The sequence below is a fragment of the Acanthaster planci genome, linkage group LG14 (assembly GCF_054643075.1).
Source record: "Acanthaster planci isolate LZ-2023a linkage group LG14, COTS_SCS, whole genome shotgun sequence".
NCBI classification, from domain to species: domain Eukaryota; kingdom Metazoa; phylum Echinodermata; class Asteroidea; order Valvatida; family Acanthasteridae; genus Acanthaster; species Acanthaster planci.
In genome coordinates, this window is record NC_141790.1 from 8,522,157 (window position 1) to 8,535,652 (window position 13,496).

Consider the following 13,496-nt stretch of genomic DNA (forward strand, 5'->3'; position numbering starts at 1 on the left):
GGCAAAACTTGCAGAACAGCTTTGGCTGTGTTTGAATGTGTGATTTATTTAAGGTTTTCAACTTGTTCCGTGTGTGTTTACTTGTCATCCGGCGACAAGTGGTTTAAAACAGCGCCCTCTCGACATAATTGGGAAGAGACAAAAAATGTATGCAGTTTTTCCTATGAACCCGTTGAACACGCGAGACAGACATGCAAAGAAACATAAAACCTTTCATGCTCCTATTTTTAATTTCTCGTGCAATTTCTCTGTTCGGGTCAAAATAAATCAAAACTCAAAATCCCTAAGATCCCCATCATGAAGGAAACTTGCAGTTCTGAATGAAGCAGTAAAATGTCAAGAAATCTTTGTAGTTGCGCGAATAACTTTAAAAATTCTGGAATTCTCCTCTAATAAGAATCTTTAACTTCATACTGAGAAAATGCATGTCACTTTCATGCAAAAAATTAATACATTATTATAGCTGTTACGGCTCCATGAATAAGTGTGAATGATACTCAGTGCTTTTCCTGAAAGAATTTTTAGTGAAGGTTCTTCGATCATGTTGTTCGGTTCCCTTTTTAACAGAAGTTTTTTGTTGGTAAAACAAACGACCCTTTAGATAATTGTTTATGACAAAGCTCTTAAAATCTCTTTATGGGCCCTTACTCCTAAAAGCAGTTGTTTTAAGGGAATTTCTTCCATCAAATTGTCAGGTTTCTGTTGTAAAAGAAGCTTCTGTTTTGCTACAAATCATGGAAATTCACCGATATGCCATTGTTATGTAAGATTTAGCATGAATGTAATACATGATTATGCAATACTGGATGAATAACGTAATAACATCCGTAAATATTTCTAGTGATGTAAATAAACTCGCAATTTTGGAATTTGTCTTTAGAATCCTTACATGTGCCCCTTTTAACATACCGTGGAAAGTAACCAATGAACAGTAAAAAAGTGAAGTCAAGGCGTTTCGAAATCACGAATGTACTGAAATTAATTACTGTAAAGCTTCCAGGTTGCGAAGGCCTACATTAAGTATCAGTTGTCAGAGTTTGGGTTTTGAAACAGTTGATGTAAATAGTGCATCATTAATTTATTGAGTGTTTTTAAGAATCGGTAATTAACATTCAGACCGAAAAAACGCATGTCATTTTCAGAGCTGGCAAAAATTTACATAATTATGCTTTTCATGACTAGATGCAGGCCACACATTTGGTGACCAGCATGTTATCACATTTTTCTAACAATTCAAGTGAAACAATTTAAAGTGAGTTGAATTAAACAAGAACTACTATCATGTTCAAGACATATCAAAACATAAAATTTATGAACGTCTCTCATTCCATATTTACGATTACTTGTGGCAGCTATAAATACTTCCAACAAACAGCAACAAAAAAATCAAAACAATTTCAATGAACATCGCAATTGAGCAAGCGTGGATTCCTGTTAAAGGCAAAAAATCGGTTAGATCTGAACATCAAATAAAGCCCCTAAAGTGAGGACACTGTCGAGCAATTCCATGAATAGAGCACTACACACTGCTTTTCCTGAAAACAGTTTTTAAAAGGGAGTTCTTCGACCAAATTCCAAGGGTTTTTTTGGCTGAAGCATTTTTCTGCTAAAAATTATCCTTTTAGATATAGATGACCTGAAAGCGGTAGCAGGAAGTTTTTAGTTTGAAGATTTAGCCTTGTGTTCAGATAAAAACAAAAGACATCAATCCTACATCTTTAGAACAAATACTTTTGAACTAAGAACTAAGGCAATCCTCCTCTTCATGAAATCAAATAAAAGTCATTTGTCCAGAGTCTACGAACACCAAACAACAAATCAGAAATTGATGGAATTTATCAGTCAAAATAATCACCCTTACCATTTATTTAATAACTGAATGAATATTTCAATCGAGTCTCATAGCGGTTATTTCGTTCACCTTCTGCTTGCTCCTGTTTAATTATCAGTTTTCTTTTTGTAAATATTGTCACTGCGGTTAACACCCCACACCACGCACGAAAGAGACTCGATTTGTTTCAGTGCCCCTGGTATCTGTTCCCATCTTGTACCCCAGGGCGTCCCTTCCGACACGCCCACGCGGTAGTAAATGTTATCGTTTGAGTTCACTCCGTAAATCATATCGGCCGAACTGATGTACTTCAAGCTGCCTTGGATTTGCTTCCAGTCGCTACCATCGGGATCCGACGGAAGGTCACCGTAGGTACCCACCCGGTAGTAGATGTTATTGCCCGAATTGACTCCCCACACGCCCCCGCTGCCCACCGAGATCTGCTTCAGCCGCCCATCCAGTTTCCGCCAACTATCCCCGGCCGGATTGCAATTGCTGGCCCCAATGCGGTGGTAGATGTAGTCCTGCCTGTTGACGCCCCAGACGTGGCCCCTTTGGCTGACACTAACGTGCTTCAAAGCCCCAGAAACCTGAACCCAATCCCTCCCCTTCGGATTACTTGCAGTTATGCCCTGCCGATAATAGATGTTATTGTGAACGTTAACTCCCCACACTATGTTGTGACCGACATCGAGCTGCGTCAGGGAGCCGCTGACCTTTTCCCAAGCCCTGCAAGTAGGGCTCTCCTCTTCCCCGTACGAGGTGCCCTTGTAGTAAATCCAGTTGTGGGTGTTGACGCCCCACACCCCGGAGTTACCCACAGAAACGTGCTTCAAGGCCCCACTGAGTTGTGTCCATGATGTGGTGGCTTGAGGGCACGCGCTTACGCGGTTGGGGCGCAGTACCTCGCACAGGATGCACACGGCCCATACCAGACTGAGGGGAAAATATTGTCTAGTATTTACAAACATTCATACTCAAAGCAACAATTCTCTTTGTCGGTTTATCCTTTCCTGCACACACACCGCAGTAGAATTTGCTATTGTGTACACACACGCTTGGAAAAATAGAAGAAACCTTCTTTTAATTAAAAACTAAAAACTATTTATGATTCCATAAAAGGGTTTGTGGCTGATGATTATACTCTGTATTGCCAAACGGCAGAGAGGAAGACAAAAGGGTCACTGATGTGTCCAATCTCCAACGATACTTCTGGACAAAATCGAGCACTCCGTAATAATGGTAATATTAGTCTTGGCCCCGCTGCTACCCCGGGATCCGCCCTTGATGCATACAATAGTTACTTTGACTCTCCAAAAACTCTGTTTTGTCTCTATCCGAAGCTATGTCGAGAATTCGATTCTCTTGGATTTTCGGTGAGCAAGTGGACTTGTGACAATGACAAGAAGTGACCAGAATTTCGGGGACGAATACACCAAAATGGGCCTCTTATTGCAAAGTCCCGTCGTGGAGAAGCTGAAGTGCTTTGCAGCACATGTGACTGTGACATGATAAAGTGCACACGATGGATCTTAAAAGGCACCGAGAAGCACATTAGCACGAAAAAGCATGCTCTCTTTCCGATTACATGGCTCTCAAAAATAGGGTCGATAATTCGGAATTTTTGTTTCAATTTTTTGTGCTGATTAAATGGGGACGAAGGCTACAACAAACTGCCACAGCACTGATAAAAACTTTTCTCAATCAGTGTAAAATATAATACAGTCGACAATTCTTAAGAATTAAGGGCAGTTTACACCACCGTGCACAACGTCAGTCAGATAAATATAAGTGTTCGACGTGAAAACATTTTGTTGAGAGGTGTTATGTGTAGAAAGAGAAGTCAACAAGGTTTTTCATGTTTTGCTTTTAATTTTTAAAATTTGCTTTTTTCTAACTTAATGTAAAAATTGTAGGGTCGCGCCAAAAACTAGGGTCGGTCGGGAAACCGGGGAAGAGCTATTTTTTTAGCCTTAACTATCATGAGTTTTACAATAAATTTCAACTCATAGGGTTTGAATGTATTTCTGTTGAAATGTATAGTGGGTAATTTGGTATCGTGCAATTGGATTACACTTTTTCATTTTGAAAAGTTGGCATCTCTGTATGTCTGTGCTACTCGGCCACTTACAGGCCTACAGAATGTTCGGACTGAATGTAAATACTTCATTTTTATGGTGTAGCTTACAGCTCGATTTGCTTCTCTGCAGGGGAAGCGGCAATCGATTTGTTTTAATACTTTGTTTGAATATTTCAAAAGGTGTTCTACCACCACTTTTATGCTCATGAGTATTTTCACATCTATGAGCAAAACTCTGATGTCAACTCAGAAAAAGTCTCAGTGTTACATTGATTTATACTCGAAAATATCCTGCGTTTTTGTAGATTTTGCTGAACTACATAATTATTCTCTTCTTTGCTGATTCATTGTTGGTCATGTGCATAGCAATAAGCAAGCACCAATCCCTTTCTCAGAAATGTTTTCCGTGAGTATATTCTATAAGGTTCACAATTCGAACAGCAAAACCTATGCACTGATCAACGTCTTCCCTAGATGACATCATACCAACAACGCCCTAACTTGTCTTGGAAAACACGGAAACTTTCAAGTGTTTAAAAAAGGTGCACTTTTCAATGTATTTAACCCATAGAAGTGTAAAAGAGTTTTCATACAGTGAAGAAGAGTACAAAGTTGCACAAAAATTGTGTCTAAGAAATATTAATTGCAGCTACACTGAAAGGCAGAGGGGTGAATATTGGACACAGCTGCTGGGACGAGGCCGAGATTTTGAAGCCCTGGCAAAGATTCTCATTGTTAGAGCAGGAACACAGAAGCAAAATTTTATAAGAGGTGCATACACAAAAGAAAGGCCGACTGAAATGTTAACGAACTGAAATGAGGGATCCCATTCCTACCAGACCCACTAACTTGCTTTCGAACATTTTGCTGCCATGTATCCGTTTGAACCATTGCAGTTTTGGTTGGTTATAGCTTTCACTCAGAAGAGTAATATGCTTGGAGTAAAGAGGTTGTCACTTTGGGGAGAACTTGGAAATGCCTATGTTGATAGTTCTAGATTTTATTCCAATACTGAATTGCATTTTGAATATTTGTTGGGTTATGATCTCTATTTGCCAACCACAATTCGCCAACTACTTGTACCAAAATTCTCGACTGGGCACTGTAAAAAAAATGGGTAAAAAAGTTGGGCAATACCATTTCATGTAACAGTTGGTCTTTGGCTACCCAAATGTCAGTAGCTTTGGGGGGGAGTACCCAACTGTTGGACAATAAGAGCCCAACAGTGTTGGCAGTTGATTATTTGAACTCTCCTTGGTAAACATTAATTGTCGAGTTTTATTCCGCAACTGCAGTGAAATGTCTGAGGAGAAGTAATCACTTATCAAAATGTGTTTGGGGAGGGGGGGAGCTGAAATAGTTTTTTTTATTATTTGGCACATTTCAAATGGGGGTAGGCAGGGTACAGACTTTCGCTAGGGGTTGATTTTCTCCTCTATCCCCCCTTGTATGACATCACTGACTGTGACGTTTAATCCTAAAAGACCTAGGCCTCTTCAGGCTGTCTCACAACCGGAGTGAGTCCCCCCCCCAACTTTGCTTTCCCATATTCTATCGTTTCTTTAAAATTGCCTGTATGTAAAGACAATCATTTAACTACAAGTGTGAACTCAATCTACCATATGGTTTTTCTGTTGTGGTCATTTAAACTTCGTGGCTATCTGCATGTCACTTCGCTTACATTGAGCACGTTAACGAACATCCATATTTAGGTTGCTTCTTCGGCTGGCGTCCTCTTACTATTAAGGTGTGATCGAGTTTTACCTTATTTCTTTTTATTTACATCCAGAGCCCCCCCCCCAATAGGATAATGCACGTGAGAGGGCTGCAGTTATGAGCCCTACGCAAAACGTCAACTTCGTGATTTTATTTGGTGTAAACCTAAGTGATGAAAAGTCAAGTTGGATGTAAATGTACCAATTCATCTTATATAAAAGATGGGACATTACGTGTGTAACTACAGGCCTGTGGTACATGAAGGAAACTTACCTTTGATATTTAAACACCATGGTTAAACTTGGGTGACCACAGTTTACTAAGAAACATGTGACTCGGAATATCTGTTGGGAAAAGAGAAGCAAACAAAATTCCATTACACAATGGCTTGCCTTGAAAGGTGTACATTTGTTAGTGTACAGAGTAGTAGAGTACATAGTCCAGAGCGTCCTTAAAAACACAACCGAAAGGTATGTTCTTCAAATACAATAGTTGTTTTTTTGTGTCAAATTGAAACTTAGAATGTTATCTTTTCAAAACTGAAGTCTTCATTTGAAACCAAAAACTACTTTTTTGTTCAGTTCAATGGGAGTAAAATGCTGTTTACGCCATAAATAAGAATCAAAGAAACACCATTTAATAGCATCAAGAAAATCATTCGAAAGACTCATAGAATTATGATACCAAACTAAACAGGGCTCCATTATGTTATGAGCAAGCCTCCTATTTTCCATCAACAGACAGGATCCTCAAATGGTTCGAAGTGGTTATGTTACAGACGTGAGATCATCCCCTTGCAACAAACTGACTGAAGTAAATGTAGTGTAAGTAGAAAACAGTACTTTCATTTGTAATATGATGCCAAACAACAATTTTCAAAAGCTGTTGTGGGAGATATTAAATGATTATTACTTTTATGTTTTTTTTTGTTTTTTTTTTTGCTGAGGGATCCTGTAAATAGTTTGTACACTTCCATTCAATGCAATCCGAAGCTGCAAAACTTGGTTGTTCTAAATTGATTTGCATGTGCGGCTAATTTGACTAAAGATTCATGAAAAAGAAACCTAATCTCGGTTGGCTGAGACACGTGTAGGCCTACTTGATTGAGTTGAAAAAAAGGTTAAATGTTAAACGAGTACTCAGAGCAAACCTCCTCGAAAATGGACGAACAATGCATCCGAATGAATGACTACTTTACAAAACTGACCGAGAAGACTTTTAAAGACGACAGAATGTGTCCAATACGGTCTATTGTGTAGATGTTTTAAGTTCTGCCTGAGAATGGCTGAAGTATATAAAACAACATCATTGTGTAATAACATGATAGCAGGGGCCTATACCATAGCTAAAAGCATAACTATGAAAGTTGCCGAATTGGCTGAGGTAGGCCTACGACATATTATAAATGATTGTGATCAGCGAGTGCAGTTCTCTCGCAGATGATTGACACTCACCCAGGTGTGTTGCTTTGAGTCGGATACCAGACACTTCGTGTTCTGCCGTGGGACGTTTTGTTCACCTCAGAAGTTGGGAGCATTTATATAGGCTTAGCAGTTTTGCTTAATCCAAACAAGCCGCCATCTGTCCATTGTTCGGTTGTCACGAATGCAGCCATGCATGGTTGTGACTTTCCAATTACGATTACGGAGATATACTTTTGATCTCAGTATCAACAGCTGGTATCAACTGAAGTATCAAACTGCAGGTGTTTTCAACCCAAAGTAGTTCATGCACAGTTCTGTCAACAAAGATCGAGCTTTCTGTCAGCAAAACTTAATACGTGTATATTTCAACAATATCGTGAGAGCTCTCCCTCTCAAGGGCGTATAATTCAGTCATCCTACCTTTGGTGATGACACAATTATAGCTTTAAAAAAATTAATGATTTTTATAAAGGCACGTTCATACTTCGAGCGAAAGCAAAAACGACGGCGAATTTGTGAATTCGATTTCGTAAGTTCACATGTTAATTCGGGCAAAATTTCGTTGTGTAACCAAGTGGGATTAGGACCCAGAAATAAAGGCAACATGGAACAAGGTGGCGCAAAAACTACTACATTAGATATTTTATTTTCAGTTATGTACAACGCCACACAGCGTATCTGAATTAATTCAATAATTAATTTATCTAATAAATTAATTATTAGATAAACACACATTTTACTTTCACATTATAATTTGTTAATTTGAGTTCATTTTACAACCAAGTTCATAGTCTAAAATATCTTTCAAAATCCCAACAGGTTGCTTTGTTTCATGTATCAATAGTCAATATGTTCGTTGGATATAGCAATGTACAATACAACATATCTTATTAAATATGTGTGAGTTAGAATTAACCCACAAGTTACGCTTACTTTCCCGAATGCAGTCCAACACATAATTAAGAAAAGCGCTGTTCATACTAGGTCATATTTACAACAAGGACAATTTTAGGTAACTATTATAACAAGGTAATGTGTGAAATCCCAGAGACCGCGTTATAGCAGTTTTTCCCTTTATAATTCTCATTCTCAGAGTTTATGAAAATAGTACACACAGTGTATAATTATATCAAACTACCAACAGCGTAGCCGGTAGCATGGAGGGGAAAATGTTGCATCCTGACTCCACTTCAGCAGTTGTGTACAAGTCTATGGGGAGGGAAGAGAATTTTCCAACAACATCGGTAAATGTTTCTCAGTCCAGCATTTCTGTAATGACCGCCTTTTATTGAGATGATATATGATGAGAAAAGTTGAGTCAGGATGCAACATTATAGCCGTATGGAGAACTGATACACCTTAATTATGAAGTGTGAGGAACCCAAAGGATGGCATACAGTGTCCTTCGACTCGTGCCAGTCGCCAACGCAGTATGCACCAAGGCAATGAATGCAGTGTTTAATACAAATATAACGATTATGAGAAGTAGTAGCCAGTAACTTGATGCTCAGGAAAGGAGGCTCTGAACCAGAGTGATTTGATCAGAATGTTTCTGCTCAATGCCCACTCCACAGGGTGGAGAGAACCACAAAAGCCTTTCATACTGGTGAACAAAAGCAGGGCAGAAACAGTGGCGTAACTAGGGTGCTACAACTGAGGGGGCCGCTGGGGTGCACAATTTTTTCAGGGAGCACTGAAAATAATTGAACTAGGTGCCTGTATAAACGCCTACCTACATAAATGGAAGTAAATGTCCATTTCAAAATTTCAAATGGGGGGCATCCGGGGGCACGGGCCTCCGTTGGGGGGCCCCGTAGTTACACCACTGGGCAGAAACAATACACTGTTCAAGTCACTACTGTCAGGTGCGTGGCATACATGGCTCTGTAAATATGCAAATACACCAGTCAATACAAAAAAGTCACAGAGCGCACTACACAGTATTGTTGCCAGCTATTTTTATCAAGTGTATAAAGTGAAGGCTTAAAAGAGAGGGCGCTCTACAACACAAGGCTGCATCTAATTATGTTAAATAGTACAAGTCTGTTCTTGAGGTACATGTATAGAAAGAAGAATTTTGAAGTTTAGAAGTGAATAAGGAATGTTACAGAAGTGGATGGACCAGGTGACTAGAATAGTCGACCGGTCACAGTTACAAATTTTGTCAAATTCGTTTCGCGTTCGTCTGAATTATATGAACTGGCCTTAATGCATTATAAACGACCGAAATATAAGCCTGCTTGCTGCGTTGGCATTCATTACTATAAATATTAAATATGTCGGTTTGGCTCAAAACACTGGCACATTTGCGAGGCACCAGCTGTAACCAGAGCATTGTGTTTGTGCTTCTTTGGGGGAAATTCGTTTCTCTCTCAATTTCAACATTTTTCGAAGTCAAAGTTGCCACCTTTAACCACTAAAAAGATTGTAACGTGTTTTGTTGTACCTCTGTCTCAAATGCTGTTGTGTTATCGGCCCAGAATGATCACATGACAGGGCGGAACCTAACTCTGAAATAGCCTGGGTTAGATTCGTCCATCCCTCGGCATTTTTTCCGATATCTTCACGGTGCAAATTTCTTTCAGAAGTTTAGCCTTCAGGAGTTTTAGCTTAACTAATTACGTCATGTTTGCACCACTTTTGTGAAAAAAGAACACACCGTCCTTGCACAGTGCGCATGTTTCCGAGACATGTCAGTCAGAAACATAAACATTTTCTACTGCGGTGCTCAATGCACGACGGCTCGAACGCATATTGCCTTGAACTTCAAATAACTGTTACAACTGTACCATACGTCCGACTGAATCCAAACTACACATGATCACAAGGAGTGAGCGAGCGCGACAGAGCCAATTTCTTGGGGCGGAATCCTCCCCCTGAGATAGGCCAAAATAACCCGGCTCTTTTAGGGTTAAGTCAAACTCACCGATGGACTTTACATCAACCGGCCTTTAAAAACCAACGCATCCAATTTTCAGTCCCATTCATTAATACCCTTTGGGGTGAAAAAAGTATAAAATGAGCCGAAACGTTGCATTTTTTCAAAGTATTTTGTTCTTCAGTTTTACCTTGTATTTTGTGAAACTACCCTCTAGAAAACATGATGTTGACAAGATAAATATTCATAATACTGCCGCATGACGGGAATGTTTTTACATATACTGAAAAGAGCAATGTGTTGGGTTTTACTCATAAAGTATACTTGTAAAAACCCGCCCTTGTCAGTGGAAATGGTAAATTTGCTTCGACAATCTGGCAGCACATTGACAAAACCAGCAACAGTTGCGCCGTTAGTAATTGCGGTACCCACTATACCGTATCGATTGGAACGAATAATCGTCTGACCAGCTCAACGGTGAGTGCACAACTATGCAAGTAGTCAGCGGCTCGAATCCCATTGGAGCAAGCTTTTGTTTCAAAAACTCTACCAAATTACGCAGAAAAACGGCAATACTAAATCTTCATATTGTCTCTCTTATAAGAAATTTTTAGAGACAAAAGTTTTAACCCTCAATTATGTTGTCAACATGACAAGCTTTTGCTGTGTGAATGTTTCACGCTCGTTAAAAAATAATGGCCCTGGCACGTTGTTTACTTAAACTGAAATGCAGTAATGACCGGTCCTATCATTTCACAGTTAATGCATATCTTCTTCCCGTAAACAGTCTGCCACATGGCATTTTATCACTGATACCAGTAAGGGAAAGCGGCGTGCAGTATTGTGTGACACTGAAATAATGCCAAGGTTATTCTATAATTAGTTAGAGAGGTTTGTTTTATGCGGTAGCACCAGAAAGGTAATCTCTTTTGAGTATGTGTGGTTCAGACAGTTTACCCTTTGCTTCTGGTAGAGAGTAAAGTGAGACAATGGTACAAACTGGTTTCAAACAGTTTCCCGCTTGCATGCACAATGTTGATTCCTTTTCCATGGACCCTAAAACATTGACACCTGCCGATTGTATCGTTTCACTCTGCACTATGATGCGTATCTACGTCGCTCACGTTGCGCGCGGGCTAGTGGTATGACAAACGGAACCCGGAACAATGTGATCAGACCCACTGTGAAAACTTACTCTCCTTGGACCCTTTCGAGAGGTTGAAAAATAGTGATAAATTCCGTGCTTGTCAGTGACATCATATTTAAAAGGAGTTAACAACCCTGGCCCTCCCATACACCTCGAGCAAAAATACCCCCTAATCCGTTGAGAACCACATTGATCAGAAGGGCTCTTGCCCAGACAGCAGACCGATGTTGGCCCAACGTCGGCAACGGTCGATCAGCAAGGGTCTAAAAACGTCACTGTCGGTATCAGACTTTGGGCAAACGTTGGCTACAGAAGTACTGCTTTATCTCTCTGTGTGTTGCAGATTTGGTCAGCCCGACGTCAGTTTTTTGTCGACAGGTGACGTCGATTTGAGGTCAACCTTAGAACGTTGAACTTCTGCCCGAATACGGTCAATATCTGACGTTAATCAATGGTCCATGTTTTGACTTCGGGTGGACGTCCGTCTGTAGTCGCTGCGTAACTTACATCTGCACCGTAAAAATGTTACTGTAAAATGTATAATGTTGTACTGCCTTTGAGAGAGTAATCTACTGTAAACCACTTTTCAAGTTGTCACACATATTTGTAGTGTGTTTGTGAAATGCTTTTCAATTACTAAAATAATGTTTTACACTGTAAACTTTGACCTTAATGTGCACGTCAACACGAATGGGGCGTTTGTAGATTTCCCAAGTGATTCTGCCCTTTTTTAAAGTTCCACAATCATTTGATTTGTGATTTTCACATATGTTTTGCTTTGTGAATGCAGATTAATATGTAAACGCCATTTATTACCAGAAAAAGTAATATTTTAATGAAAAAGTTTTTTTGTTTTGTTTTGTTTTGTTTTCCATGTACCCGCCATGATTAATTTAGGGAGGCTAAAAAAGAAAAACAGCTCCGAAATAAATTTTAAGTATGATCCTGGAATCTATAACAGGGTGCAGAGAAGTAAACTCTGATTACATGAACAAGTTGACAAAAGTTCTGCTTGTCCATATATCAATGAAACCCTCCACCCCGGGGAAGTTTCCACATTTAATAGGTAACTTATGTTGTTGGCGATGGGATGTCACTTCAACATTTGTTAAATGCGAAAAAAGAATCCTGGAAAGGGTGGAATGAGCGTCGACTGGAAGTGTAATGACCAAGAAACAGCATTGCCTCAACGTCAGTTAGACGTTTTCATGGCATTTCGACGTTGATCTAACGTGTTCTCAACTTGTGAGTTATACGTTAACCTGACGTCGGCATTGGTTGCAAACATGCCGTCAGAAAGACGTTAGATACTGACGTTTTTTCAACGTTAACTTGATTATCGCCTTTAACGACGTTAATACAACATCGGTCAGCTGTGGGGGCGAGTGGTCATTTCGATGATAGCCATGTAACTGTAACGCTTGCATTTTAAAGTCGTTCGTTGACCAGCGAAGTTCAGTTCTGACCCAAAGAGCCACCGTTGCTAAGAAAAATGCGCCCTCTATTGATCCGGCTCAAAGCTCAGACCCTCCAGCCTGGTATCCAGATGTGCGCTCTTCGAAAAGTGGTATTAGACTTAAAAGAAAAACGAGAACTGCACGTACAGATGTTAGTTTTTTAATCTAGAGATTTGATAGCGTCTTTGAAGCCTCAACTGGCACTCAGACTCAATGATACGTTCTTTTGCAATCCATCATACAACTCTCCCCCTCCAAAAAAACAGTTTTAATGACAATGACACACTACCGCTAATAACACGCCCGCAAGACATGTCAAAGGGCAGTCAGATACTAAGAAAAATTATAAGGCTCCAAAGTAATAGCATTTTTATTGACGGTGCAACTTTGAAAAAAATACTTCCCCTGACAAGCACCTATTGAACCTATTTGGATTGTTTATACACTACTACGCAAATACCCATAAATTATGTTAGCTTCATGTACAGTATTTGTGAAAAAATGGAAGACAATGTAGATAAATCATTCTCATGAAATGTATGTATGTGTGTTGGGCATGTTTATGGCGTACATGTTCATGTAAATCAATTAAACATTATCAAGTGGAGATTCGTATAGGGTGATCAGTTTCCTACAATCGATAGCTGGATTTGTTTCATTTCGCAAACAACGAGTGGCCTGCTTAACAGCCACTCCAACAACGGTTATGAAACGAAAGCAACCTAGATTTAGACAACAGAAACAATCCTGTGTGTGCATAATAGAGATAAAGCGCGGTTCTGCCCCCCCCCCCCGCAAAATTGGAAAACAAACTGGAAATGTTACATTGGCTACTATTACTTGCCAAACACTTGAAAAACGCGCTGTATATGAATATAGGGTTTTTCGACTCCAAAAGTGAAAAGACAATAGCGAAAGTTAAAAGGTGGACGTCACGTGCGAAGGGTCAACCCCCCCTTAAAA

General features: G+C 39.7%; 1 protein-coding gene across 1 annotated transcript; it reads right to left on the reverse strand.

Moving 5' to 3' along the window:
- Window positions 1-211: 211 nt before the first annotated feature.
- On the reverse strand, window positions 212-7,183 carry LOC110980755 (uncharacterized). The gene is made up of 3 exons (XM_022237703.2): window positions 7,082-7,183; window positions 5,901-5,971; window positions 212-2,767 (listed from the first exon to the last, which is right to left on the reverse strand). The coding sequence occupies exons 2-3, from the start codon at window positions 5,918-5,920 to the stop codon at window positions 1,939-1,941; spliced, it is 849 nt and encodes a 282-aa protein (XP_022093395.1). The 5' UTR covers window positions 5,921-5,971; window positions 7,082-7,183; the 3' UTR covers window positions 212-1,938.
- Window positions 7,184-13,496: the final 6,313 nt, after the last annotated feature.